Below are 25,620 nucleotides of genomic sequence, written 5' to 3' on the forward strand. Positions count from 1 at the left end.
GCGGGAAGTTAGACCTCTGGGGGTTTCTTTCATCTTGAAAGTGGTGCAGTTTCATGGAATTTTAAATGAATCTGTGAACCAATTTCATTTGGGGGTAAATTTCCCCTTGAGCATCAGGAGGAAGAGTTCGTTCCTTCTACATAAGAGAAACTAACTGAACAGATGTTTTAATAAAGGAGCTCCACATTCTGAAAACATCCAGCTTGGGTGTTATTTTAAGTCTTTTGGAATGTAAATCTAATTTTCTGCTACAGCTTGGCCTTTGATCAGTGTTAAGTGGCATGTAAAAAAAGATTTGTTGGTTTGGGGCCCTAATGAAAGATCCTGGCCTTGGTTATTTTGAGATCTCTCGCAGCAATGGCGAGGTCATGAAGGCCAGCCCGGGGTGAGAAAAGTCTCGCACGATTCCCATCTGCTTAGGTCGTTCATGCATCTCACGCTTCTGATCTGACTTGAACTTTGGAAAGAAAATGTCCATTTGTCTGTGGTACAAGGACATGCAATGGTGAAATGTAGAGGAAAGCCATAGACTGCCGGGCACACCGTCTCTGTCCCTTCCTCCAAGACGATTCCCAGTAACAGGCCTCCCTCAGTTGATGACATGTAGCTCATTGCATTCTTTTGTAATGCTCTAGCTCAGAGAAAAGAGCTGGAACTTACCAAATATGTATTACTTCAGCTTTAGTGAAGCAGTTTTATTTCCCAGCCAATGACTTGCATTTTCTCTGGGAAAGAATGCCACACTTGGGTATCCATTTCCCTGCGTTTTTCAACAACCCAAACCAACCAGATAGCTGCAGGATTCCTGGATGAGGGCTGTTTTCGGTCCCCAGATTCTCCAGACTCCCAGGATTTCAGGAGAACCTTGGGAGTCTGGGCGGGGACCGGGGGAGGGGAGCAAAGGAAATTTTCAACCCCCTACCTATCTTTAGTTAGAGAACCTCTGGCATTATCTATCTAATCTATCATTCTATCTGTCTATCTACATGCATACCTTGGATTTCTTCCCTTTCTTTAGAAAGGATGAGTTCTGTGACTCCAAAATAAAAAGAGTGAAAACTACTAATTGGTACTAAATTAGTCTTAAGGAAGTCCCAATATCTTAATGTGTGAAGTACAGCCAAAATTTACCAATACCTATTTCACAGTGTTCTTCAGAGGATTAAATGAAGTGATATATGTTAAGTACCCAGAACAACGTCTGATGTAGAATTGGGGATTCATGAATATTCATTTTCTTTGGCTCCTTGCATCCCCTTCTCACGGAGTTGGCCTGGCTGTCGGGCTGGAGTATAACTGAGGACATGACATGTCTTGAAGATTGATTTATAAATCTGTTCACCTAGACATTTGTTGAGGGCTTATGATATCTGAGTCCTCTGCTAGGCACTCAGGATTTGAAGAAAAATCAGGTAGAAAGTGTCTGTCTCAGTGAGGACAGGCGCAAAAGGGGTCAGCCCTGTCCCTGAACAGGTGAGAAAGGAACTCCCTGCAGAAACCACCCTCCCTGAAAGCATCATTCTGCTAAAGTAATAAAGGGCCGGGGTTCTGTCCCCTTCCTGCCTAACCAGGAAGGGTGTCCTTATTGGGTTTGTTTTGACCACAGTTCAGGCAGCCAAAAGAAATTCCCCAAAGGTCAGCCTTTCCCAGCTGGCGAAACACAGATCCACTCGGAGGCCCTGGTGGAGTCACGCACAAAAGCAAGGTCCTGTCTCCTAACAAGCCCTCATTCTCTCCTTGTTCTGGACAAAATAGCGTGAACAAGTCACTAATTCCAGCTGGTGCCCCAAGGACCCATGTCCTTCTGCACCTGCTCCCTTGTGCTTGGTTAGCTCTGGCGTGTCTGGCCTTTTCCGTCCCTGTCTGCGGGAGGGGCCCTCTGGCTGCTCCGTCTGGTCACACCACGTGCAGACAGAGGCCTCTGTCGCAGAAGGGATGACCTTCCCGCCCCTCCTCTGCTTAGCAAGGCCCCTTGCTGACAAGCAGCCACACAATCCGGAGTGGGCACAAAGCTGTCTGTCTGGCCTGGGTGTTACAGTGGTGGCCACACAAGTCCAGTGCTCCCTGAGAGTGGCAGGATGGAAGGGACCCGGGATGAATATGTCATATGACCTTGATCAAGCCAACCTCTGAGCCCCGCTTTCATCTGTAGAGTAGGTGGGAGTGTCTAAGTTTTCTATACTGAGAATCCGAGGACAAGGGACTTTGTCACTTGCCCCAGATCACAGCATTAGAGACTGAAGGAGCAAAGATACAAGCCTAAATTTCTCAGATGATACGCCTTTTTAAACATGACCCAGAAGTTTTCTGGTGTGAGAATGTCAGGATTGCTGTGTAGAGGTTCTTGGAAAACGGTGAGCCTGTGGGAGGTGGGCGGGCGGGGAGGGGCATCACATGAAAATGCTGGCACTGGCCCCTGGTCCATCCCACATGCTCAATGTCTGTTTCAATCTGTTTGTGAAACCTGAGAACATGTTCCTGAAATCCTTTGGCATCAAATGAACACAGGCCCAACGTGCAGGGAAGAGACGGGAGTAGACCCATGGCTCTGGGAGAGAAGAACCTTATCCAAGTCCCTTTGGGCAAGATGTAATCAAGAATTGATGCCGTGTCAGGATTAATCTCATCAAAGAGTTTGGGACTTTTCCGCTGAGTCCTGCGAAAATTCATAGTCCTTATTGAAGCGCCTCTTGGGGAAACTGAGGAAGGTCTCTGACATCAAAGTCCTCCTGGAATGAAGGCAAAGCCTTCCTGGGCCAGGGCCAGCTCGGGGTTGTGAGAGAGGCTCCAGGAGCCCCTTACAGAAGGGGTCAGGCACCAGCCCTTGGTCCCCTGCAGGCAGAGCCTCCTCTCCAGCTGGGCTCAGCACAGCCTGGAGGCCCCAGGAGCTCTCCCCTTCAGCCAGATGCTTTTTTTTTTTTTTTTTTTTTCCCCTCAGTCTTTTCTAGGGCCGCCCCCGCAGCATATGGAGGTTCCCAGGCTAGGGGTCGAATTGGAGCTGTAGCTGCCGGCCTACACCAGAGCCACAGCAGCAGGGGATCCCAGCCGCGTCTGCAACCCACACCACAGCTCACGGCAACGCAGGATCCTTAACCCACTGAGCGAAGTCAGGGATCGAACCTGCAACCTCATGGTACCTAGTCGAGTTCGTTAACCACCGCGCCAGATGGAAACACCCAGCCAGTGGCTTTTAACGCCGGATACACACCTCCTCCCAGCGTCCGTCCCGGGTACTGGGTACCGTTCCTCCACCAGCCCCGCGTCCTCCCAGGGGCGGGGCTCCCTCCCGCCTCCTCCCCGCCTCCTCCCGGAGACCCTGAGCCAGCTGCAGTCCCGTTTGTTCACCTTGCGGGGCGGGGCGGGGGGGGCATTATTCCCCAGAGCGAACCCCCCTCCAGCTTCCTTCCAGGGCCAGGCCCTGTGGCCGCCCCCGGTCTCCGGCAGCTTTCCTCATTCACCCCACTTCCTCCCCAGGGGCTGCGCAGCCAGTTAGAGGTGGGGGTTGCAGGGGGGAGAGGAGGCCGCTGGGTCCGGGCCCCCACGGAGGTCTCCACGGCCTTGTATTGATCTACGTCATTCACCGCCCTTGGTCGCCGGGCAGCACAGCAGCCTCTCCACGCTGGGCCGCGGGGACTGGGCCTGTGGACATCTCTGGCTGGGGATTCAGTGGGTCTCAGTGGCTGCCAGGGTGCGGGCAGAGGGAAAGTGCTGCGTGTGCCTGGTTCAGTGATAGAACCCCCCGCCCCTCCCCCACCCCACCCCCACCCAAGCAGGATGCCACCCAGCCCATTAGAGCCCCTTTCTGGTCCTTCCTTCACTCTCCCTGGAGCTCCCTGAGAGAAATGAATGGGGAGCCAGTTCATACCACAACAGCCTGGGCCAAGTTCCACTCGGACTGAGCTCATCCAGTCTTCACAACAACCTGTGAAGCGTGTCCCGGCTGTCACCATCCCAAGGCGGCATGCTGCAGTGGGGCCAGCACAGGCAGGGGTCCCCAAACCCCAGGCTGCCCACCGCTGCCCCTCCCTGGCCGCCCTCACATCCTCAGGCGCGGAGCCTGGCTCCTGAGCGCCTGCACGTTTTCCACCCGAATAAACCTCTGTGTCTGGCCTGTGCCACCTGTGTGCAGGCTGGCTCTCTTCTGGACCCATTGCCCCCGTGGGCACAGGGTGGGAGGCTGCAGACCTCGTGGGAGTTTCCATCAGCAGAGACCCTCACTCCGAGCCCCGCTACCTGTAGCAAAATGTGGTGACAGGGTGAGGTTCCCAGGCCTTTCTCCCTACAGCTGGGATGTCTGCTGCAAAATGACGCTGGCCTTAGGACTCTGTGCATGGCTCCTGACTTTGGCGAAGAATCCAGGGCCCCTCTCCCCACAGTTTGAGTGGCACACCCTTACTCAATCAAGTTCTCTTGCTTCTTTTCTTCCTTTTCTTTCTTCCCTTCCTTCCTTCCTTCCTTCCTTCCTTCCTTCCTTCCTTCCTTCCTTCCTTCCTTCCTTCCTTCCTTCCTTCCTTCTTTTGCATCTTAGGGCCACACCTATGACATGGAAGTTCCCAGGCTAGGGATCGAATTGGAGCTGTGGCTGCCAGCCTACCCCACAGCCACAGCAACACAGTATCCGAGCTGCATCTGCAACCTACACCTCAGCTCACGGCAACCACAGCTCATGGTAATGCCAGACCCTTAACCCACTGAGCAAGGCCAGGGATCGAACCTTCATCCTCATGGACACTAGTTGGGTTCACGACCCACTGAGCCACAGTGAGACTCCCTGCTATTTTCTAACTGTCAGGGTTTAGCAAGTTCTGTCTGATGCTAAATGGCAAGTCTGTCTTCAGTAGGTCACTCCAGCCTTGTACGTGCTGGGTAACTACCTTCTGGAATGTACTAAAAGCATCCAGATTCATGCCTTCATTCTATCAGGATTTAGCACCACTTTGTAAATTAATCCTGAATTCAGGTCACTTCTCTTTGTGACAGCCATCAAGGAAGTGATCCCAGCACACCAGGTAGATGTCACCTCTCCTGGTTGCTCATTCTTTTTTTTTTTTTTTTTGTCTTTTTGCCATTTCTTGGGCTACTCCCGCGGCATATGGAGGTTTCCAGGCTAGGGGTCTAATCGGAGCTGTAGCCACCGGCCTACACCACAGCCGGTGTAATCAGCAACGCGGGATTCAAGCCGCATCTGTGACTACACCACAGCTCACGGCCATGCCGGATCCTTAACCCACTGAGCAAGGCCAGGGATCGAACCCGCAACCTTATGGTTCCTAGTCGGATTCGTTAACCACTGAGCCACGACGGGAACTCCCTGATTGCTCACTCTTAACTTGAAGCTCCACCTTCAGGCTGGAGTGACAGCCCAGGAATACACGGGGCTGCCCTGCACGCTGCTTACTGGACAGTCCCACGTGCCCACTAAGGTCGTCGCTCATTTCCGGAACAGCACAGAGTCTGTGTGCAGGGGGCACTCCCTCCAACCCTAGGGAACCATCAAGGATGCCGTGTGTGAAAGTGGACTCGGGACACCTGATTGGAATTGGAGCCCGGAAGCCGCAAAGGGTGAGTCCTCATGCATTCCCCCTCGGCTCAATATACCTTAGTGAGGGCACAGTCCCCAGCACTTGCTGCCAACAAGAAACCACTGCGTCTCTGAACACCCAGCCTCCTCTAGTGAGTTTTGTTCAAAACAAGCCTCCCTGGAAGTTCCTGTTGTGGTGCAGCGGAAACAAATCCGACTAGTGTCCATGAAGACATGAGTTTGATCCAGCATTGCTGTGAGCTATGGTGTAGGTCGAAGATGCAGCTTGGATCCTGTGTTGCTGTGGCTGTGGTGTAGGCTGCCAGCTGTAGCTCTGATTGGACACCTAGCCTGGGAGCTTCCATATGCTGCAGGTGTGGCCCTAAAAAGCAAAAACAAAAAACCACTTCCCCAACTCCTTTCCAGCATCTAAGCCAGCCTCGCTTTTGTCTTTGGACTTGCCTGTGGTTTGCCAGACTTTGACCCCAATTGCAATTCCTCTGCTATTCCTGAATCAATTCGTCTTTGCTCAGTCACAACTGCCATTCATTTTGTATAAGGACAACACAAAGGTGCAGCGTCCTAAATAGAATCTGAGTGGTAAGACACCAACTGCTCACTTTCCTGCTCTGAATGTACCTGGAGCAGCTACCCCCGGGTCCCCCAGGGCCCCTGCCCCCCCGACCTGGAAGCATAGGGCACTCGCTTGCCTGGGCAGGCAGGTCCCTGGGAAGAAGGCCAGGGTGTGGTGCGTGGTTTGCACAGTGAGAGTTGCAGGCCTCAAACTTAAGCCTTAAAAGCCTCTTCCTCTGGCCTCCTCCCTGCGGAGGAAGCCCCTGTGTCTACAACAGCTTACCCCCCTCCACCGCCCTGGCCTCTCTGTCTCAGAGTGAGGGCAGGCACTGCCTAGATTTCCATCTGCCTTGGAACCCTCCCTAGGTCAAGAAAGTCTTCTGTCCCCATCCCCCACGAGGCAGCCACTGTGCAGACCCCACTTTGATCCCCTGCCTCCAACCAGTGAGTGGCCCCCGGGTGCCTGGGTAAGTCCTCCATTCAGGGCGAAGATGGAAGTTTAGGCTTTGCAGCTGCAAGCCTGCGGCAAATATTTGCTCCTCCAAAGCGTGATCCCATGTGAGATGCTTACTGCTTGGCATCCTCCTGCTTGGAGATGGTGGTGGTTCTGGAAAAGCCAAGGTTGGAGAGAGAGGATTCCCACGACCCCCTGCACTCCTACAGTCCTGACTCTGATGGCAATTCCTCCATCTGCGTCTCAAACCAGGCAATACCCTATTTTGCTTTAAACAGTTGATTATATTTTAAATATACTTTAAAATGTTTTATATTTATCCACGTATTTACTCTTTGCAGCGTTTTCACTGTTTTGGGTAGCTCCAAGTTTCCATCTAGAATCATCTTGTTTCTCCTTTAAAAAAATCTTTAGCGAAGGTGACAAGCTTCCTCAGTTCTTGTTCTGAAAAAAATCTTTATTTCGCCTTCATTTTTGAAGGATTTTCTTTCTTTTTGGAAGATATGATGACATTTCCCCCCAGCCCTTTAAAGACGTCTTCCTGTTGTGTTTTACCTTGCATGATTTCTTCTTTTTAAAGTTTTTTTCTTAGACGTAATTGCAAACTTACAAAAATAATAGTGTGTCCGTATGCCTTTCGTGGTGCTTCCTCATATCACATAACCCTAGGACAACGATCGAACCCAGTAAATTACATTGGTACAGTATTATATTGAGATTATATTGATATTATTCTAATTTTATCAGTCGTCCCACCTTCCCCTTCCACCACACTTGCCATCAGCCGCAATGACATTTATTCCAGCAGGAGAACCTGGGAGAGACTGGGGGAAACGACCCACCACCCAGAACATTTCTTTGGGGTCCCTGACGCCAGAGTCAGATGAGCTGTGGTTCCTAAGGCGCCTCCTCTTAGGTCAGATTCACAATCTTGCCCAGGAAAAGGCTGCTCCACGTGAAGTGGTCGAAGACCATGACGATGAAGGGCCGGTTGAAGTGGACGGTGACAGGCTTGGGCGCCGCGTGCAGGCTGCGTCCATGCGCAGTGGGGGCGGCTGCCTCCATGCCCTTCTCGTCAAATTGCAGAACTGCCTTGTGGACCACCTGTGGGGACCGACCAACGAGCCTCATCAGTGACCCCTCAGCGGAGGAGCGCCTGCTGGTGTGTGGGTGCGGGTGCAGGGCCTTCCAAGCCTCATGGCTCAGACTCCTCCCGCCCTGAGATTTCTGGACGGCGAAGCCGAGGCTCAGAGGAGGTCACTTGCGGGGCCTCACCCACGTGGCAGCCCCAGGACTGGAGCCCCGGCCACATCTAGACTTCCTCCCTAGAAAGCGGGCGGGGGGAGCCCAGCCCTGGAGATCAAGGGTCTTGGGGCGGCCGATGGACTTCAGCATCCACTTCGGGTGCTGTCGCTGAGGCCCTGGGACCTCGCGCCCTCTCCCCTCGGCCCGTAAACACGAGGGGTCCGCTTGTGTGCAGTGCTTGTGCCAACTCTGCAGGGAAATATCCTTTGTTGTGATCAAAATCAGAAGGAATTCTGAAATCAGCTAAACGCTTGAGTAGCTGCTATCTAAAGCCTCCAACAGAACTGGCTAATTAAATAACAACACTCTATGGGGCCGGCCTCTCATTGATGGAGCAGCTCTTCCCACGCTGTAAATGTGTACCTGCAGCTGGAGAGAAGCTGAGCCAGGCTGGGAATCTCTGCAGCATGTCTTGGGACTATAAGGTTTTGGGTCAAATAGACCCCCCCAGGTCAAGTGTCAGGCTATTTACTACCTCTGTGGCCTTGATGAGTTATTTCCGCCCCCACCCTGGAGCCAGAGATTCCTGCTCTGAGAAACTGGGGTAACACCCACCTTGTAAGGAGGCCTCTGGTTGACCCACCTGGCATTTTAATGAGGACATACTGTGTGCTGGGCATCACCATGGTCAAAGTCTGTGGGCTTGAGGGAGGGGGCTGCTGCCACTACAGCTTTCTCCTGTTCCTTCTCTTGTCACCCACAGGACCGTAAGATCCTGGAGGGCAGGGCCATGTCTGAGTAACCGAGGCATAGCCAGGGTCTGGCACATAGGTTTGGGGCACATAGTAGGTGTTCAAGAAGTGTTTTCTAAATGAATGAAGGAATCCCAGGAAGTCAAGCTGAAGGATGACGATGAATGTCACTGGGTGGACGATTCAGCGTGATCTCATTTAGATGTTTCGTTCTTGTGGCGGTGGCGGTGGATCACAGCCCTGCTGTGATGACACTGTCTTCCAAACACCCCCTCGGAGTGGCCTGGCAGAATGAGCGGACCCCTGGGCTTTGAAGTGCTCCCTTGTCACCAGCATCCTGCGTGACCTGGGAGAATATCACATGCTTGCTGGGCCTCATTTTCGCCTGTTGTAAAGCCAGGGGCTGGGACAAGACCTGGGGTTCTCGGCCTGGGGCCTAGAAGCCTAGTCACGAACGGGCTCCATGTTGCTTATTATTATGTGTATTGTGAGTTGGGGAGGGCGGTGTGATGAGTCCTAGAGACACCTACCTTGGACATCTTCGGCAGGGCATTCTGGGTGATGCCTGAGAAGTGAGTTGGGTGGCTGAGCAAGTCCGCAATGCCCATGTCCCCCAGGATGCACCCGAGGTCATAGGCTCCGGAGATGGAGATCTTTGGGACGTACAGGTCCACCTGGCTGCTCGGAGTAAGCAGATGGGGTTAGATCTCACAGGGCTGGGCCTGGCAGCCAGACGCCCGTTTCCCCTGTGCTCCCTCCAGACCAGAATATGGCACATGCTATAGGTTAACGCTGGTTAGATATTTTAGTGAGGAGATCATTTTTGGAGTAAAGACAAATGTTGTCCTTCTTCACCGCATTTTCAACATGCTAGGGTTCAGCATTTGAGTCATGGCGCAGTATCACCACCTGGTGGCACTGTACCTGAATTGCAGGCCCCCTTCGAGAGGTGGGGTTGAGGGGGGCATGGGAGGGGGCAAATGGATCCCTACACAGACTCTCCCCACACACTCAAGGCGGGTATGGTTGGTTCAAGGATTCTAGGGAGGGCTTCTGTGCCCCCCACCCCGTAGCTCTAGAGGATCTCAGCTGACCACACCTTTCTTCCCGGCAGGCACTCCCAGATCCACTTGGGGAACTGGATTAACCTCTCCAGAAACACCAGACTCAGCAGCTCTCTAAGGGGGGACTTTAAAATAAAAATAACCCAAGGAGTTCACAGTGGCGCAGTGGATTAAGCATCCCACTGGGGTAGGAGGCAGACGTGCCCCTGGGCTGAGAATAGCTGGGTCTTGCTAGGCCAAGTCAATTGGAACTTGTTTCCCTTTGATACTTCAAAGAGGAGATTCATGGCAGGAGCGGAGCTCTGCTGGAGTCAAAAGATAAGATGACCACTCAGTCCCTCCTGGGGTCAAGGAGAGCTCCCCAATCACACATGCGCAGGAAGACTCATAGGGGTTAGAAAGGGAGCGGGGGTGTCGGGCCATAAGTCCTGATACTGTCCCAGCACCCTTCGCTCTGGAATCCATCTTTGCCAAAAGATGTGCATGCATATTGGGGAGGGTCCTGTGTGCAGTCAGATGTGAGAAATAAAGTAAGATATTTGGCTACAGGTAAACAAAGACCAGAAGAACTGTCCTACATAAGTGATTCAGATCCCCTCTCTGGCACACTTGTCACTCGGGGCCATCCACACCCACACTCCTCTTTAGGGTGTTTATTACTTTGCTTCTGACTTAAATAATAAACCACTTCTCCGTGTGCTCTCCCACATGTTGTACTGTGACTACCACAACAAACTTTGTACCTGTTTTCACAGTCTTTGCCTCCTTGAAATATTCTTGCTTTCAGCTTGGGGCAAGAATCAGGGCAGTTCTGCTTTCGACCTCTAGCTCGTCTGGTGGTTAGGATTCCTGGCTTTCAACCAGGCTGCTGAGGTTCCAGGCCTGGTGGCTCAGCAGGTGAAGAACCCGATTAGTATTCACGAGGCTTCGGGTTCCATTCCTGGCCTTGCTCATTGGGTTAAGGATCTGGCATTGCCATGAGCTGCGGCATAGGTTACGGATGTGGCTTGGATCTGGTGTGGCTGTGGCTGTGGTTTAGGCCAGCAGCTGCAGCTTCGATTTGCCCCCTGTCCTGGGACCTTCCATATGCTGCAGGTGTGGCCATAAAACTAACTTGCAACCATAGACAACAAAAACCTACCTATATAATAAAGTAGAGGGGCTTCTTTCCAGATTTTCCTGCCTTCAGAATTCTTGGCTTACCAAGTTCCCATCCAACGGGGATTCATCTCTTCCTTTGCTGGGTGGGGGTGGGAGCTGGCCCCACCTCCCCAGCCATTGCCCCTCCTGTGCACTCTCTCCAGCCGCTTCCCCCAGGTGAACTCCTATGAAGGCTTAACACCCAGTTCAAAGTGAAAGCCATCTGCTCTGCAGCCTCTTCCCCAGTCCCCTGGGGCAGAGTTCCGTGTCCCACCTTCCCTGAAACTTTATGCATTTATGCCTCTCCTTCCCTCTCTTGCTCTTGGGTCATTGGACCACTGTTAATTCCACCAGAATCTGCTTTTTGCTCTAGAGCACGTCCCTTGGGCCTATCCTAGAGCGAAGTACATAGTTGCTTCCATGTATGGGTACTGAATGAATGAATGAATGAATGAATGAAATGGCGCCTGGTCCCCGAGCCTAATGGAGCTCCTCTAGATCCAACTGCCGGCTCCTTTCCTGCACACCCTCTTCCCTTTGGGTTCCCATCACCCGCCCACCCCACTTCCCTTGTCAGTCAGCTCGTGCACAGATGGAGCTCCAGTCTCCTGAGTGAGGACCATCTTCTCAAGAACACCTGCTCCCTCCTCCAAGGTGAGCATCCGGGCTGCTCACAAGCAGAACTATAATTCTGACTGTCTTCTAGCTCAGGGTTTCCTGAGGGAAAATGAGCTCATTACCTACTTCTGTCCGTCCTTTCTTACTTACTGACTGACTGAGTGACTAAGGCAGGGTTAGATCACCAAGTGACTTCGCAGGCTTTTGAGTTGGTTCTAAGGTGGATGTAGTCATCATTTTCTTTCCCCTTTTTCTTTCTTTCTTTTTTTTTTTTTTTTTTTTTGGCCATGCCTGCAGCCAAATGTGGAGATGCGGAGGGTCATCTCAGCTCAAGTTCCATTTTTGTGCTCCTGCCTCCCCAGCCTGGACTTGGCCGTACACACCAGATCCAGCTGTTTCCCTGACCTCTCTGCCAGGATGTCCAATTAGGTGTTTCTGATCCAGATGTTTCAGACTGAATTTTTTTTTTTGGCTGTACCTGTAGCATGCAGATGTTCCTGGGCCAGAGACTCAACCTACACCACAGCAGTGACCTGAGCCGCAGCAATGATAACATCAGACCCTTGACCTGCTGAACTCCTAGTGATTGGGGAGCTCCTGGCGATCAAGTCACTATATATTTTTAAGGGTCTCCCAGGAATCTTTATGGTGCTTGGTCTAAGGTGAATCGTGAGCAAGATGACCCAATGCGTCAGTGAGAGCTGGGTGTTGCTGAGCTTGGTGTAAGGAAACAATGAAAATGTGGGCGTTCCCGTCGTGGCGCAGTGGAAATGAATCTGACTAGCATCCATGAGGACGCAGGTTTGATCCCTGGCCTTGCTCACTGGGTTAAGGATCTGGCATTGCTGTGAGCTGTGCTGTAAGTCACAGATACAGATCAGATCCTGTGTTGCTGTGGCTGTGGTGTAGGCTGGCAGCTGTAGCTCCAATGAGACCCCCAGCCTGGGAACTTCATTATGCCACAGGTGCGGCCCTAAAAAGCAAAAAAAAAAAAAAAAAAGAGAGAGAGAGAGAGAGAAGATGATGAAAATGTGATAATACAGACGGCCACTACTAACTTCCCAGGAAGGAGGACCTCCCTTTGTGCCCCAGAGTTTCTCGGTGTCAGTTGACAGGTGGGTACATACGTGACCTTTAGGTCAGAGAACCCAGCAGACAGGAAGACAATGAGCCCCTGAGGGCGGCCAGGTACACCCCTTTTCTACTCGCCTGGCTTTCCAGGTACGTGTCCACTGCAGAAATCACCACGGCTGCTGGAGAGCTTACCTGGGGATCAGGGACTTCGACCACCTCTGAATGGTGTCCCGGCTCAGCCCGGCAATGACCGTGTCCATCTCCCCCTTGACCGGGAGGACGAAGAAGGCCGTCTCGTTGCCCGTGTATTCCAGCTGCACCAGCTGGCAGGGGAGCAAGGAGTCATTCAAGTACTTCATGGCGCGCGACTGAAACATCATGGGCACCTTGACCGTGGCCGTCTCGTTCACATAGAAGTTCTCTTCCCTGGTGCTTTCTGGGGGGAAGGAGTGTGTCCACGTGCCTGGGAAGAGGCAGGGAAGGGAGGGCAGGAGACAGGCCCATGAGCGCTTGAGTGACAGCAGAGCCAGGGGTGATGGCTCAGCAAATATCCTCCCTTGCCCTGGAGCCTCCCCCACTGAGGTGCTGGAATTTTCTGCTAAGATACGAAATTCCCAGAGCTTTAGGACCTGTTCTGTTCGCCACCCTTGAGAAGGGGTTGAAGATTAGCACCATTTCTATGGATTTTTTGCCACATCCGTGGCAGGTGGACGTTCCCAGGCCAGGGACTGAACTCTTGCCACAGCAGCGGCCCGAGCCGCTGCCGTGCCAACACCAGATCCTTAGCCCACTGTGCCACAAGGGAATGCCATTTCTGAGACTGATCTCTAAAAATGAAAGCAGAGAGAGATCGCCAGGATGCAGAGGATTTGGGGCTCGGGTTCAGCAAACCTGATTTTGCCTTGAAGCCCCGCCCTGGAGCGAGTCCTGGATTGGAGGCTCTGGAAGTGGGGTTGGGTCTCAGTCATCGAATTCAAGGTCCCCGGGGGACGGAGGCCGGGGGGGGGGGCACCTACCATCCATTCCATCCCCATCCCCTGATGTCCTGGCCACAGACTCCCAAACCCAGCAGGGAGCCTGGCCACCCAGTCAAGTGTACCCACTTTCCTTCAAGAGGTATCTCGCCTCTGGACTGGTCCTGAAGGGCACAGTCTGGTTCCTAGAGGCACAGTCAGGGTGAGGCAACTGCTTCAAAGTCACAGATGCCCACCCCGAGCTGGACTTGAATCTCCTTCCCTCATTGTTCCCTGCCGTCATGCAACTTTGTTCCTCCTGGAATGGGGAACTCACTACCTTAGCAGATGGGACTTTCCACTACGGGTCATGCTGATGGCAAGAACGCTGCTCCTTTGATGCCTCCAAAGCCTGCCTGATGGTAACACCTGCCTGCTTAGCCTCTTCGGCCCTTGAGTTTATTCCAAGCAACTCTTAAGTCCTCTTGCAGGTGACAGACTTGGTGTATTTAAAGACAGAGCTTGAGTCTCCCCAGGGCCTCTTCTGCTCCAGGTTAAGTCTCTCTAGGTCTGGAGAGGAGTGACAACTCTGAGTCCAGTGGGTGCCAAGTATCCTGGCTGCCCTTGACCTCCAGCCTAGAAGCCCTTGTGTGGGCACTGTTTCCCAGTGGAAGCTGCCTAAAGGTGGCCAGAGCAGGGACCTTTCCCTATCCCTCTGCCTGTGGGAATCTCTGGACCATGAGGCCAAAATGTTTGCTTCTAAGCCTCAACTCCTGGAAGGGCCCCTGGAGACCACAGGGAGAGGCCAGAGGATCCAAGGAAAAGAGCTGTGGATGTGGAGCCTAGAGACCCAGGGGCAATGCCTGCTTCATCCCTAACGACTGAGGCTGTCCTGCAGCAGGTGAGATAGTTTGCCAGTTCTCAAACCATCCTCCAGAGGAAGTCGGGGAGGGGGGTCCCCAGAATCGAAGGGGGTGGTGTTTTGTGGCTAACTCATCTAACTCACAGCCAAAAAATGGGCAGAAAATACTTTTCAGTGCTAGGTGTTTCATCCCTAGAAGTTTGCTGTGTGCTTTTTACTGAAAATTTCTTTTCTAGAAGCAAGTATAACACATATCCAGTCTAGCAGAAAACAAATAGAGAATAAGATCTAACCTCTACTTTAAGGGATTTGAAAAAAAATTTTTACTTTATGGCTGCACCTGTAGCATGTGGAAATTTCTGGTCCAGGGACTGAATCTGAGCTGCACCTGTGACCTACGTCGCAGCTGCAGCAACGCTGGATTCTTTAACTGACTGTGCCAGGCTGGGGATCCTTCCTGCGTCTCCACAGAGACCCAAGCATCTGCAGTCAGATTCTTAACCCACTGTGCCACAGTGGGAACTCCAATAATTTTATTTTCTTAAAAAGTCTTGGGTCAGGAGAACTCATGGTAGAGAAACTTAAGAATTTGAGAAGGGAAATTGGAGAGAGCAAGTGTGAGTCCCAGGAAAATCTTTTAATAATATTTTTACTGTTCTTCAAAAAAGAGCTGTTGGCGTTCCCTTGTGGCTCAGCAGGTTAAGGATCCAACGTTGTCGCTGCTGTGGCTTGGGTCACTGCTGTGATGCGGGTTTAATTCCTGGCCTGGGGAATTTGCACATGCTGTGAGCACAGCTGAAAAAAAGAGCTGTCAACACAGTAGTCCACCAAGTAAGGAACGTGCCAGGGACAGTGTACATGTCCTTAGGTTTAGTGGCGGGAGCCACACCACTCTTCATTTCTGTTTATGATTCCGGCTTGCTGGAAGCATAGCAGAGCACCTTCCAGCTTAAACAGGGGCTTGTTAATTAGCTTTGCTGTATCACAGAAAATCTGTGTACAACCAGGCAGCCCACATTCCTGCCAGTGTCTGCTCCTGCATTTAAATGTATAAACCCTCTCTGGTTTTACTGCCAGGAACACTTATTTCCCATAAACTCAGCCCCTCTGTGGTCCTGAGAACACCAAGAAACCGAGAGCAAAGCCTTGTGCCAAATGGCACCCTGCCAGCACCTGTCCCACCAGCCCCCTCTCAGTCTCCTCTCAGGATCAGGAGGGCCCTCCCTTTACCTGGGTTTACTGTGCTTTGCTCCCTAGTCTGTGTTGTCAGAACCTCTAGGCAACCACTGTTGAGTTTCATCCATGTGCCCAGGGCCATGCAAAGGCACTGGGACCCCCAAAGAGATGAGGATGCTGTGTGTAAGAGTGCATAGTCTAGTGGGAGAAAGGGCCTGAAAAGTTCATGGAAGCATCCAGAAACATTTCTGGGCAAACATTCCCAGATTCCTTGGCCTTCCCATGGTCAGATGTAAAGAACACTGCCTTTGTATGGAACCACAAAAGATCTTGACTAGCCAAAGCCATCTTGACAAAGAACAACAAAGCTGGAGGCATCACACTTCCTGCTTTCAAACTATATTATAAAGCTATAGTAATAAAAACAGCATGGCACAAGCATAAGAACAGACATGTTGACCAATGAAACAGAATTGAAAGTGTAGAAATACTTTATAGAAAGTATATATAGTCAACTAATACCAGATAAGGGAACCAAGAATACTCAAGGAGGAAAGGTAATCTCTTTAAGAAATGGTGCTGAGAAAATTGGATATTCACATGCAAGAGAATAAAACTGGATGCCTACTTTACATCATTCACAAAAATTAACTTGAAGTGCATGAAACACTTAAACAGAAGCCCTAAACCATAAAACTCCTAGAAGAAAATGTTGGGAAAAAGAAGTTTTTTGACATTAGTCTTAGTTAAGATTTTTTTGGATATGACACCAATAGCACAAGCAACAGAGGGAAAAATAAATCTGTGGGATCATAGTAAAATAAACTGCTTTTGCACAGCAAAGGATACAGTCAATAAAATAAAAAGGCAACCTACAGAATGGAGGAAAATACTTGCAAAACATATACTGGATAAGGGGGAAATATCCAAAAATATATAAGGAACTCATAAAACTTAATAGCAAAATAAACCCCAAATAATCAAATTAAAAAATTGGCAGAGGATTTGAATGGATTTTTTTTTTTTCCAAAGAAGATATACACATGGCCCACAAGTGTAAGAAAAGCTGCTCAACATCACTAATCCCCAGGGAAATGCAAATCAAAACCACAATGAGATCTCACTACACATTGGATAGAATGGCTTTTAACAAAAAGAAAAGAGAAAACAAATGCTGGCGAGGACGTGGAGAAAAGGGCACACCTGTGCGCTGTTGGTTGGAATGTAAATTGGCGCAGCCACTATGGAAAACAGTATGGGGGTTCCTCAAAGAATTGAAAATGGAACTACCGCATGATCCAGCAATTCCACTTCTAGCTATACTTCAGAAGGAAATGAACCCACTGTCCTGAACACCTGCACGCCCATGTTCATTGCAGCATTATTCACAAAGCCAAGATACGGAAACAATCTTCCAATCCAATGGATGAATGGATAAAGCAAAGTGGTGTATATATATTTGGGGGAGGGGGAGGGATGGACTGGGAGTCTGGGGTTAATAGATGCAAACTATTGCCTTTGGAGCAGCTAAGCAATGAGGTCCTGCTGTATAGCATGGGGAACCATATCTAGCCACATATGATGGAACACGATAGAGGATAATGTGAGGAAAAGAATGTGTACATCTGTGTGACCGGGTCACTTTTCTGTACAGCAGAAACTGACAGAACACTGTAAACCAACTATAATGGGAAAAATAAAAACCATTAGAAATCTAAAAGAAAAAATAAAATAACAGGTGAAAAAAATATATTTGGAACATTGTTTAGCCATAAAAAGAAGGAAATCCTGCCTTTTGTGACAACATGGATGAAACTTCAGGGCATGATGCTAAATGAAATAAGACAGAAAAAAACCACTGTATTCTCTCACATATATATGGCATCTAAAAATAGAGAACTTATAGAAACAGAGACGCGAATGGTGGAGCAGGAGGTTGGGAGAAATGGGTGAAGCTGGTCAGGGGATGAATTTCCAGTTCTAAGAGGAATAGGTTCCAGGGAATCTCATGCACAGTCAGGCAACTACAGTCAATAACTCCGTATTATATACTTATTTTTGTAATTAAACAATTTTTTGGCTGTGCCAGTGGTATGCAGATGTTCCCAGGTCAGGGAACGAACCCATGCCACAGCAGTGACAACACTGGATCCTTAACCCACCAGGGAACTCCATGTATTAAATACTTAAAAGTTGCTAAGAGAGCAGATATTAAAAATTCTCAACACACACACACAGGTGAGTAATGTGAGTGATGGCTGTGATTTTGGTACTCACCTCGCAATATACACACGGAGCAAATCATCACGTGGTAGATCTTAAAGGTACACAATGCTGGGGAGTCCCTGGGTGGCTCAACAGGTTAAGGATCCGGCGTTGTCACTGCAGTGGTTTGAGTCACTTCTGTGGCGTGGGTTCGATCCCTGGCCTGGGAACTTCCACATGCTGTGGGCATGGCCACCCTGCCAAACCTCTTACACGATGTTATAAGTCAATTATATTTCAGTAAAGCTGGAGGAAAAAAAAGCATGCTGCCCTTGCCTGGTCAGTCTCTTACCCTCGCCACCCTCCAAGAAGGGAAGCAGCTGCCAGGTGGGTTCCCAGACTTGTGCTGAGAACAGGCAGAGAAAGACCAAGCGGCAGCTGGAGGGGGGCTCCCCAAGATGCTAAGTCTGTCCAGGTAATAAAGAGCTGGGGGAGGGAGGGGGGTCAGTGGCTAAGGGGAGGCCTGGAGTGAGAGCTGGGGAGGAGAGAAATGGGCATGTGAAGAGGAGTCTTTGTTGGGCTATAGGGTTTGGATACTCTTTAATGTCATTGAGAGATACATTAGACATTATCTTTTTTTCCCCCTTTTTTGTTTCACCTGCCCTTCTTTGACTATGACTGCTTGATTGAAACTAAACCACTTGGGCCCAGAGTTACACATCCTAACGAGATGACTGTTAAAATGAGGCATGGGGAAACTGCAGAGGATGCGTATGAGAGACAAAGATGTGCCCGAGGAAATCAGGGCAGGCTTCAGAGAGGTGGTGACTTTTGAGCCAAGATGTGAAGAGCAGGAAGAAGGTTTAGGCAATCAGACAAGTTGAAGGAGGGCTCAGGGGACATAATGGGCGTGGGCCTTGTGTCAAGCAGGATGGGCCCCCCAAAGATATCTGTCCTAATCCTTGGAACCTGTGAATATGTTATGCTACATGGCGAGAGGAAATTAAGGTTGCTAAGAACTGACTTTGAGGTACGATTAGTCTGGATTATCCAGGTGGGCCCCATGTAATCATAAGGGCCGTAAAAGTGGGAGAGGACAGCAAGAGGCTGAGTCAGAAAGGAGATGTGATGATGGAACCAGAGGTCAGAATGATGTGATTACAAACTCTGAAGAGGGAAGGGGGCCTTAAGCCAAGGCATACAGGCCACTTTTATAGGCTGGAAAAGGCAGGGCACAGGTTCTCCCCTAGAGCCTGCAAGAGGAGCCCACCCTGGCATCACCTTGACCCTAACCCAGAGTGACCCGTGTTGGGCGCTGATCTCCAGGACTCTAGGATAATAAATATGTGCTGTTATAAGCCCCCAGGTTTGTGGTAATTTGTTACAGCAGCAATAGGGAACCAACACAGGCTTTCACGGGGACAGACTCAAAGACACATGCGGAATTTGGTGTGGTCAGACACTCTGTACGTGCCTGTGCGTGTGTGCACGTGTGCACACGCACAGGCACATGCATGTGCACTGTGTATTGGGAACTTGTATGAGGCAAACATTGGGATATGCGTCTGGAAGACAGAAGAAGCAGGTGATTCTAGGCCAGGGTCTCTCAACATTGGAACTCTAGCCATTTGGGGGCAGATAGCACGTTGGGGGGCTGTTCTGTGCATCGTAGGATATTCGGCATCTTCCTGGGCTCTACCTACTAGATGCTAGTGGCACATCCACCCCACCCCCCGTTGCAACACCCATGATGTCTGCAGGTATTGACAAGTGCCCCTGAGGGTGGATGGGGGGTGGGCATCGCCCTGGGTGGAGAACCACTGCTATAGACTAAGAAGTGCAGGTTTTATTCTCCTGGATAAAATAACCCCCGATTGCCTGCTCAGAAATGCAATTGGGGGATGGGACCTATTAAAATACAAATTCTAGAACAATCTTGTGGCAGTTTTGCTCTAGTAGGTCTGACATGAGCTCTGGAATCTGGAATCTGGTATCTGTCTCCATGGCGATTTTTATGAACAGTGATTTTTGAAAACCCTGCTCCAAATTGGTGAGGAGGGGCTGGGGTTTGGCTGAGAGGGGTCTTGGTTGGAGCTGGCTCAGGACTTACGGGCTGTCAGGAAGTTCCTAAGGCTGGGGTAGTGTCTGTCTGGTTCTAGGCTGTATTTCTATCCCCTAGCCAAGTGCCTGACTCACAGGCAGGGCTTGACCAATATTTGTGGACCATGAGCGAGTCAGACTGTTCATGGTCACATGTTTGGGCCTTGAACCAACCTGCAAAAGCTTGGGCAACTTGCTCTTCTGGGTGTCTTTTTTTTTTTTTTTTGTCTTTTTAGGGCTGCACCTGCAGCACATGGAGGTTCCCAGGCTAGGGGTCGAATCGGAGCTATAGCTGCCGATCTACACCACAGCCACAGCAATGTGGGATCTGAGCCGTGTCTGCAACCTACACCACAGCTCATGGCAATGCCACATCCTTCACCCACTGAGTGAGGCCAGGGATTGAACCTGTGTCCTCATGGATGCTAGTCGGGTTTGTTAACCCCTGAGCCACAATGGGAACTCCCGGGTATCATTTTGATCCTCAGTAAGGATGATATAAATTCCACTTTGCTCATAAGATCATTGGCAAATATGGAGACTCAGTCGTGCATGTGATTTGTAGGCTCGAAGGCTTTGCCCAAGAGTCTGCCCTGGGTTTTGATGGCTCTTAATATCCTTGGCAATAGTAGATGAGGCCTTGTCAGGATGGGGTGGGTGAGTGGTACCTTTAAAGAAGATATAGTTGATCAGGATGAACATGGCTGAGCTATCTTGCTCCAAGAACAAGTCCCCAATTTTCCCTTGTGTCTTATTCTTGATGTACTCATTAATTTGTCTGCTGGCTCCTGCCCAGTCCTGGAAATCGGCAGCCAAGGCTTCCAACCCGTAGTAGTGCTTGGAGCCTGTGGAGAAGGACTCCAGAAGCTCCAGACTGCGGTCGAGGAACAAGGCGTTGCCCATGGTCATTTCTGAGGTGACGTTTGACCCCCTGAGGAGAGAGTGGAGATGCTGGAAGTCCTGATGGATCTCAGCTTCGGGCGTCTCAGTGAGGTTGAAGCCAAGGCCTTGGAGAAGCTGCTCCCGTGTGTAGCCACTGGCACCTAGTGACAGCATAGCCAAGGCTGTGGAGATGCTCACGGGGGAGAGGAAGACGTCCTTGCCAGGAGCTGAGGCCACCAGGTGCTTATACAGGGCAAAGGCAAAGTCCACGTTGTTTGGAGCCAAGTTCCGGTGACGGCTCCTTGTGCTCAAGTCACTGTCAGGGTCCTTAGCCTGGCTGGCCCAGAGCCCACTGGTCGACAGCCAGAGGAGACAGGCACACAGGGTGAGCAGCATTGTCTGGGATGGCCAGGCCCTGCAAAATCAGAAGTGCTCACTGGGTGATGAGGGGAGGTGTGGTGGAGGGGTCGGCACAAGACCCTACGCGAGACTCCGCTCAAGCCCCAGTTCCTTCCTGCACGTCGGCTGAGTGACCCGGGGCAAGTCGGGACCCTGGGCCTCAGTTTCCTCATCTGAAAGTATGAATTATACCTGCTGTGATTTAGCCATTACCTACCCGGTGTCCGATCTTTCCCCTCAACAATGATAAAGTAGATATTATTATTCTCCTTTTAGGTAGGCAGAAATGGAAGCTCAGAAAGGTTAAATATCCACCCGGTTGATACAGTCAAAGTGCTGAAAGAAAAAACTATCAACCAAGAACCCCGTATGGGCAAAACTGCTCTTTAAAAGTGAGGCAGAAATTAAGACAAACTCCCAGATAAGCAAAAGCCGAGGGAGTTCCTTACCACTAGACTTCTACATTCTGTGTTTATGGACTGTAGGATTTAATGTTTTTAAGATGTAAAAACTACCCAAATAAATCTACAGTTTTTTTTTTCTTTTTTCAGGGCCACTCTTGTGGCACATGGAAGTTCTCAGGCTAGGGGTCTAATCGGAGCTGCAGCTGCCAGCTTATGCCACAGCCACAGCAGTCTAAGATTCAAGCTGCATCTGCAACCTACACCACAGCTCACGGCAACGCTGGATCCTTAACCCACTGAGTGAGGCTAGGGATCGAACCTGCATCCTCATGGATACTAGTCAGGTTTGTTACCCCTGAGACATGATGGAAACTCCTCAGTGCAATTCTCATCAAAATCCCATGACGTATTTGCCGAAATAGAAAAATCCATGCTAAAATTCCTACAGAATCTAAAGGGACCTCAAATAGCCAAACAGTGATTTTACGTGAAAGCTATATAAGAACAAAGCTGGAGGTCTCACACTTCCTGATTTCCAAATTTGCTATGAAGCTACAATAATCAAAATGTGGTATTGGCATAAAGGCATGAAACAGAATAGAGAGACCAGAAATAAACTCATGCATACATGGTCAAGTGGTTTTTGGCAAGGGTGCCAAGACCCTTCAATGGGGAAATGGTGTTGGGAGACGATATCTACATGCAAAAGAATGAAGTTGAACTTTACTGTGTGGCATATACAAGAATTAACTCAAAATGGATCAGGGGCCTAAATGTTAGGGCTAAATAAAACTCAGATGAAAACAGAGAAGAAAAGCCTGATGACCTTGGATTTGGCAAATTATTTCTTGGACGTAACACTAAAGGCACAGGCATCAGAGGAAAGATTAGACAAATTGGACTTCCCCAAAATGAAAGACTCTATTCATCAAAGGATACTATCGATAGAGTAAAAAGGCAACACACAGAATATTTACAAATCACACTTCTGATAAAAGTTTACTATCAGGATATATAAAGAACCTCTATAGGGAACTCCTAAAACTCAAGTGCAAAAATCCAAAAAACAATCCAACTCAAAAAATGGGCAAAGTCGGAGTTCCCATTGTGGCTCAGTGGAAATGAGCCCAAATAGTATCCTCGTGGCTTGGATCTGGCTTGGCTGTAGCTGTGGCATAGGCTGGAAGCTGTAGCTCCGATTTGATCCCTAATCTGGGAATCTGAATATGCTGCACCTGTGGTCCTTAAAAAAAATGGGCAAAGGACTTGAATATATATTTCTTTAAAGAAATATATGGATGAAGGTATACAAATGGCTAGCAAGCACTTGAAAAGATTCTCAGTCAGTAAGCATTAGAGACCTATCAAAACCACAGTGAACTATACAACTCATACCTATTAGGATGGCTATTACAAAAAATGAAAAAAAACCCCACAAAAAACAGAAAACCAGTGTTGACATGGATGTGGAAAATTTGGAAAACTTCTACATTGCTGGTGGGACTGTTCAGGGGACAGTTCCTTAATACATTAAACATAGAATTGATCCAGCAATTCCATTTCTGAGGATGAATACAAAAGAACCAGGAGCAGGGACTCCAACAGATCTTTATAGCCACCAGTGTTCATGACAGCGTCATTCACAATCGCCCCCAAAATGGTCTCAAACCAAATGTCCATCGATGAATGAAGGACAAATTAATTATAAACCATTATAAATGTTTGGAAAGAGCAATTTTAAAAAATGCAGCCCAGGTCAATGGTCCCAATCCCTGTGCTTTTGGAACCCAATAAAGAAGAAATGCTTCTAGGAGAAGCAAGTACCCGGTGCCACTCCACCTATGGGACTAGCCATGCTGGAGGGGGCTGGGCATCCACAGTGAAACCAGTCCCGCTGGTTAGTGTGTGAGCACCAGTGAACCACTGGTCTGCTCTGAACCCCCCAAGGCCATTTCCCTGGCCAGCTCCAAACCCAGAACCTCACAAGAGACAGGTGCAAACATCCTGACCTTCCAGAGCCCTCCTCCAACCCTCCCCTCTTGTCTTCCTCCACGTGGTGGAAAAACAACTCCTGCCTCTTGGCTTTGATAACAGCCCAGCTGCCCTGCTCCCTTCCTCCCCAGCTGCCTGGCTTTACAGACAGTGCTCCATTTTCCAGGGTTTTGTGGCAGACCAAGTTGCATTAGGATCTCAGCGTTGCTATTTATGACCTAGGTGACATGAATGCAGTGTTTAAACTCTGCCTATTTCCTCGATATAAAATGGCATTGATAACAATACCCACCCCTTGCCGGACCCATTTTACCTTCTAAATTGCTGGTGTTTGTCTTCTCCAGTCTTGGGAACCAGCCCAAGTTCAAGGCTCAGCATCTCTCCCCATCATCCCCACTTGATCTCTTTGCTTCCTGCCACCTCTCACCAGCCTCTCTCTCCCCTTTGCAGCCAGGGGCATCTTTCCAAAATCAAGCGGCTGGGCTGTTCTCCTGCTGAAAAGCTTTCAGTGGACCTCATTTCTCCCAGGCAGGGCTGATCTTCACTCATGGAGCCCAGGGGGCCTCATGCCCCTGTCCCTGGTGACGGCCCACCCCCAGCCTCAAACTTGGTCCCTTGAAGTCTCAGCCCCAGCAGTGCTACGTGTCTCATGGTGTCCTGGCAGCACACACCAGACTTTTATCTCTCTGCCCGGGTCAGGCCAGGGAAGTCATTCCATTCCCCAATGTTTGCGGAGCTGGCTCTGGCCTGAGAGCTGGGGACAAAGATGGACCTGTCCCAGTCCTGCCCCATGTGGCTCCACTCCACTGGCCCATCCCCTCCCTGCCATGCCTAGCTTGCTCCCTCTTGTCCTTTGGCATGCAGGTCTTGAGTCACCTCCTCTAGGAAGTCCTCCTTCTGTGCTCCTTTCTGACGCTGCCCTTGGGAGATTGCAGTGAAATCTTTGCTTCAGCCCTGGTCCCCTCCACACCTGTCTTTGGTCACTTCCTAGGCAAGGACCCCATGCAGTTTAAAGTCTGGAATGGTGGGCTTGCCCCCAATAGAAGCTCCTTTCCCTTCCCTTCTCTTCCTGCTGTCTCTGAGATTTCGTGCCTCATCCGCTCCCACGTTAATCTTCCAAGATGGGAATTAAAACTCTACCCGCCTCATGAGGTTGTTGTGAAGATCGGTCACAGCCGTTATCAACGCTTTCTCTCTCTCTCTCTTTTTTTTTGGCCATGTCCATGGCATGCAGAAGTTCCCAGGTCAGGGATCCAACCCATGCCACAGCAGTAACCCTAGCAGCAGCAGTGACAGATCCTTACCTTCTAGGCCACCAGAGAACTCCCATAAGTGCTTGCTTGGTTTCTTTCTTTTTTTTTTTTTTTTTTTTTTTGTCTTTTTAGGGCCACACCCATGGCTTATGGAGGTTCCCAGGCTAGGGGTCGAATCGGAGCTGTAGCCACAGCCCCAGCAACACCAGATCTGAGCCGCGTCTGCGACCTACACCACAGCTCATGGCAACCCTAGATCCCTAACCCAGTGAGCGAGGCCAGGGATCGAACCCGCAACCTCATGGTTCCTAGTCGGATTCGTTTCTTCCGCGGTGCAACAGGATCTCCCGTCCCTTGTTTCTGAAGTCACGCATGCAAGAAATACCTGCTATGTTCTCTGTTTTTCCAAATGCCCCCTGTAAGCCAGGTACAGTCCAAGGCACATTTAAATCTCATACCATGTGCTGTAATGCTGGTAGTTCCATTCTAGCTGCGGGATCTTTGCCCCAGGTCACCCAGGTGTATGCAACTCTGTAGGAAGCAGTCTGTGCTACGCCAGCCGGGCACCGCCGTCCCCTACCTGTGTCCCCCCAGTAGGGGCGCTGTGTTGCGCTGATCCACCCCAGCTCTCAGGCTGTTTGGCTGGGCTCAGGAGCATCGCGTGATGGATGGGAATGGCTCTTAGCTCAGTGTCAACCCCTACAAGGTAGGAGCCCAGGAGAAATCAAAATGCCTGGGAGTGACCCACAGACTCTGGAAAACCCTCCCCAGGGTTGCTCCTATCCCTGCTGGTTGCCCTAATGCTCGATGCCCCATTAAAAAAAAAAAAAAATGAGCAAGATGCAGTCATGGTTTCGTTTTGGAGGCTGGGCTGGAGCAGGAGGGATGGGGAGTCCTCAGCTGTTACTCACGGTCTGCTGTGGGTTCCGGCTGTAACTGCTGTCTTGGTCCAG

General features: G+C 50.2%; 1 protein-coding gene across 1 annotated transcript; it reads right to left on the minus strand.

The window, feature by feature from the left end:
• Positions 1 to 7,305: 7,305 nt before the first annotated feature.
• Positions 7,306 to 24,015, minus strand: SERPINA6 (serpin family A member 6). Its single transcript, XM_047796676.1, has 5 exons — positions 23,728 to 24,015; positions 20,406 to 21,034; positions 12,634 to 12,904; positions 9,076 to 9,223; positions 7,306 to 7,652 (listed from the first exon to the last, which is right to left on the minus strand). The coding sequence occupies exons 1-5, from the start codon at positions 23,790 to 23,792 to the stop codon at positions 7,461 to 7,463; spliced, it is 1,305 nt and encodes a 434-aa protein (XP_047652632.1). The 5' UTR covers positions 23,793 to 24,015; the 3' UTR covers positions 7,306 to 7,460.
• Between the last annotated feature and the right edge of the window lie 1,605 nt (positions 24,016 to 25,620).

Source organism: Phacochoerus africanus, chromosome 9 (assembly GCF_016906955.1).
Source record: "Phacochoerus africanus isolate WHEZ1 chromosome 9, ROS_Pafr_v1, whole genome shotgun sequence".
NCBI classification, from domain to species: domain Eukaryota; kingdom Metazoa; phylum Chordata; class Mammalia; order Artiodactyla; family Suidae; genus Phacochoerus; species Phacochoerus africanus.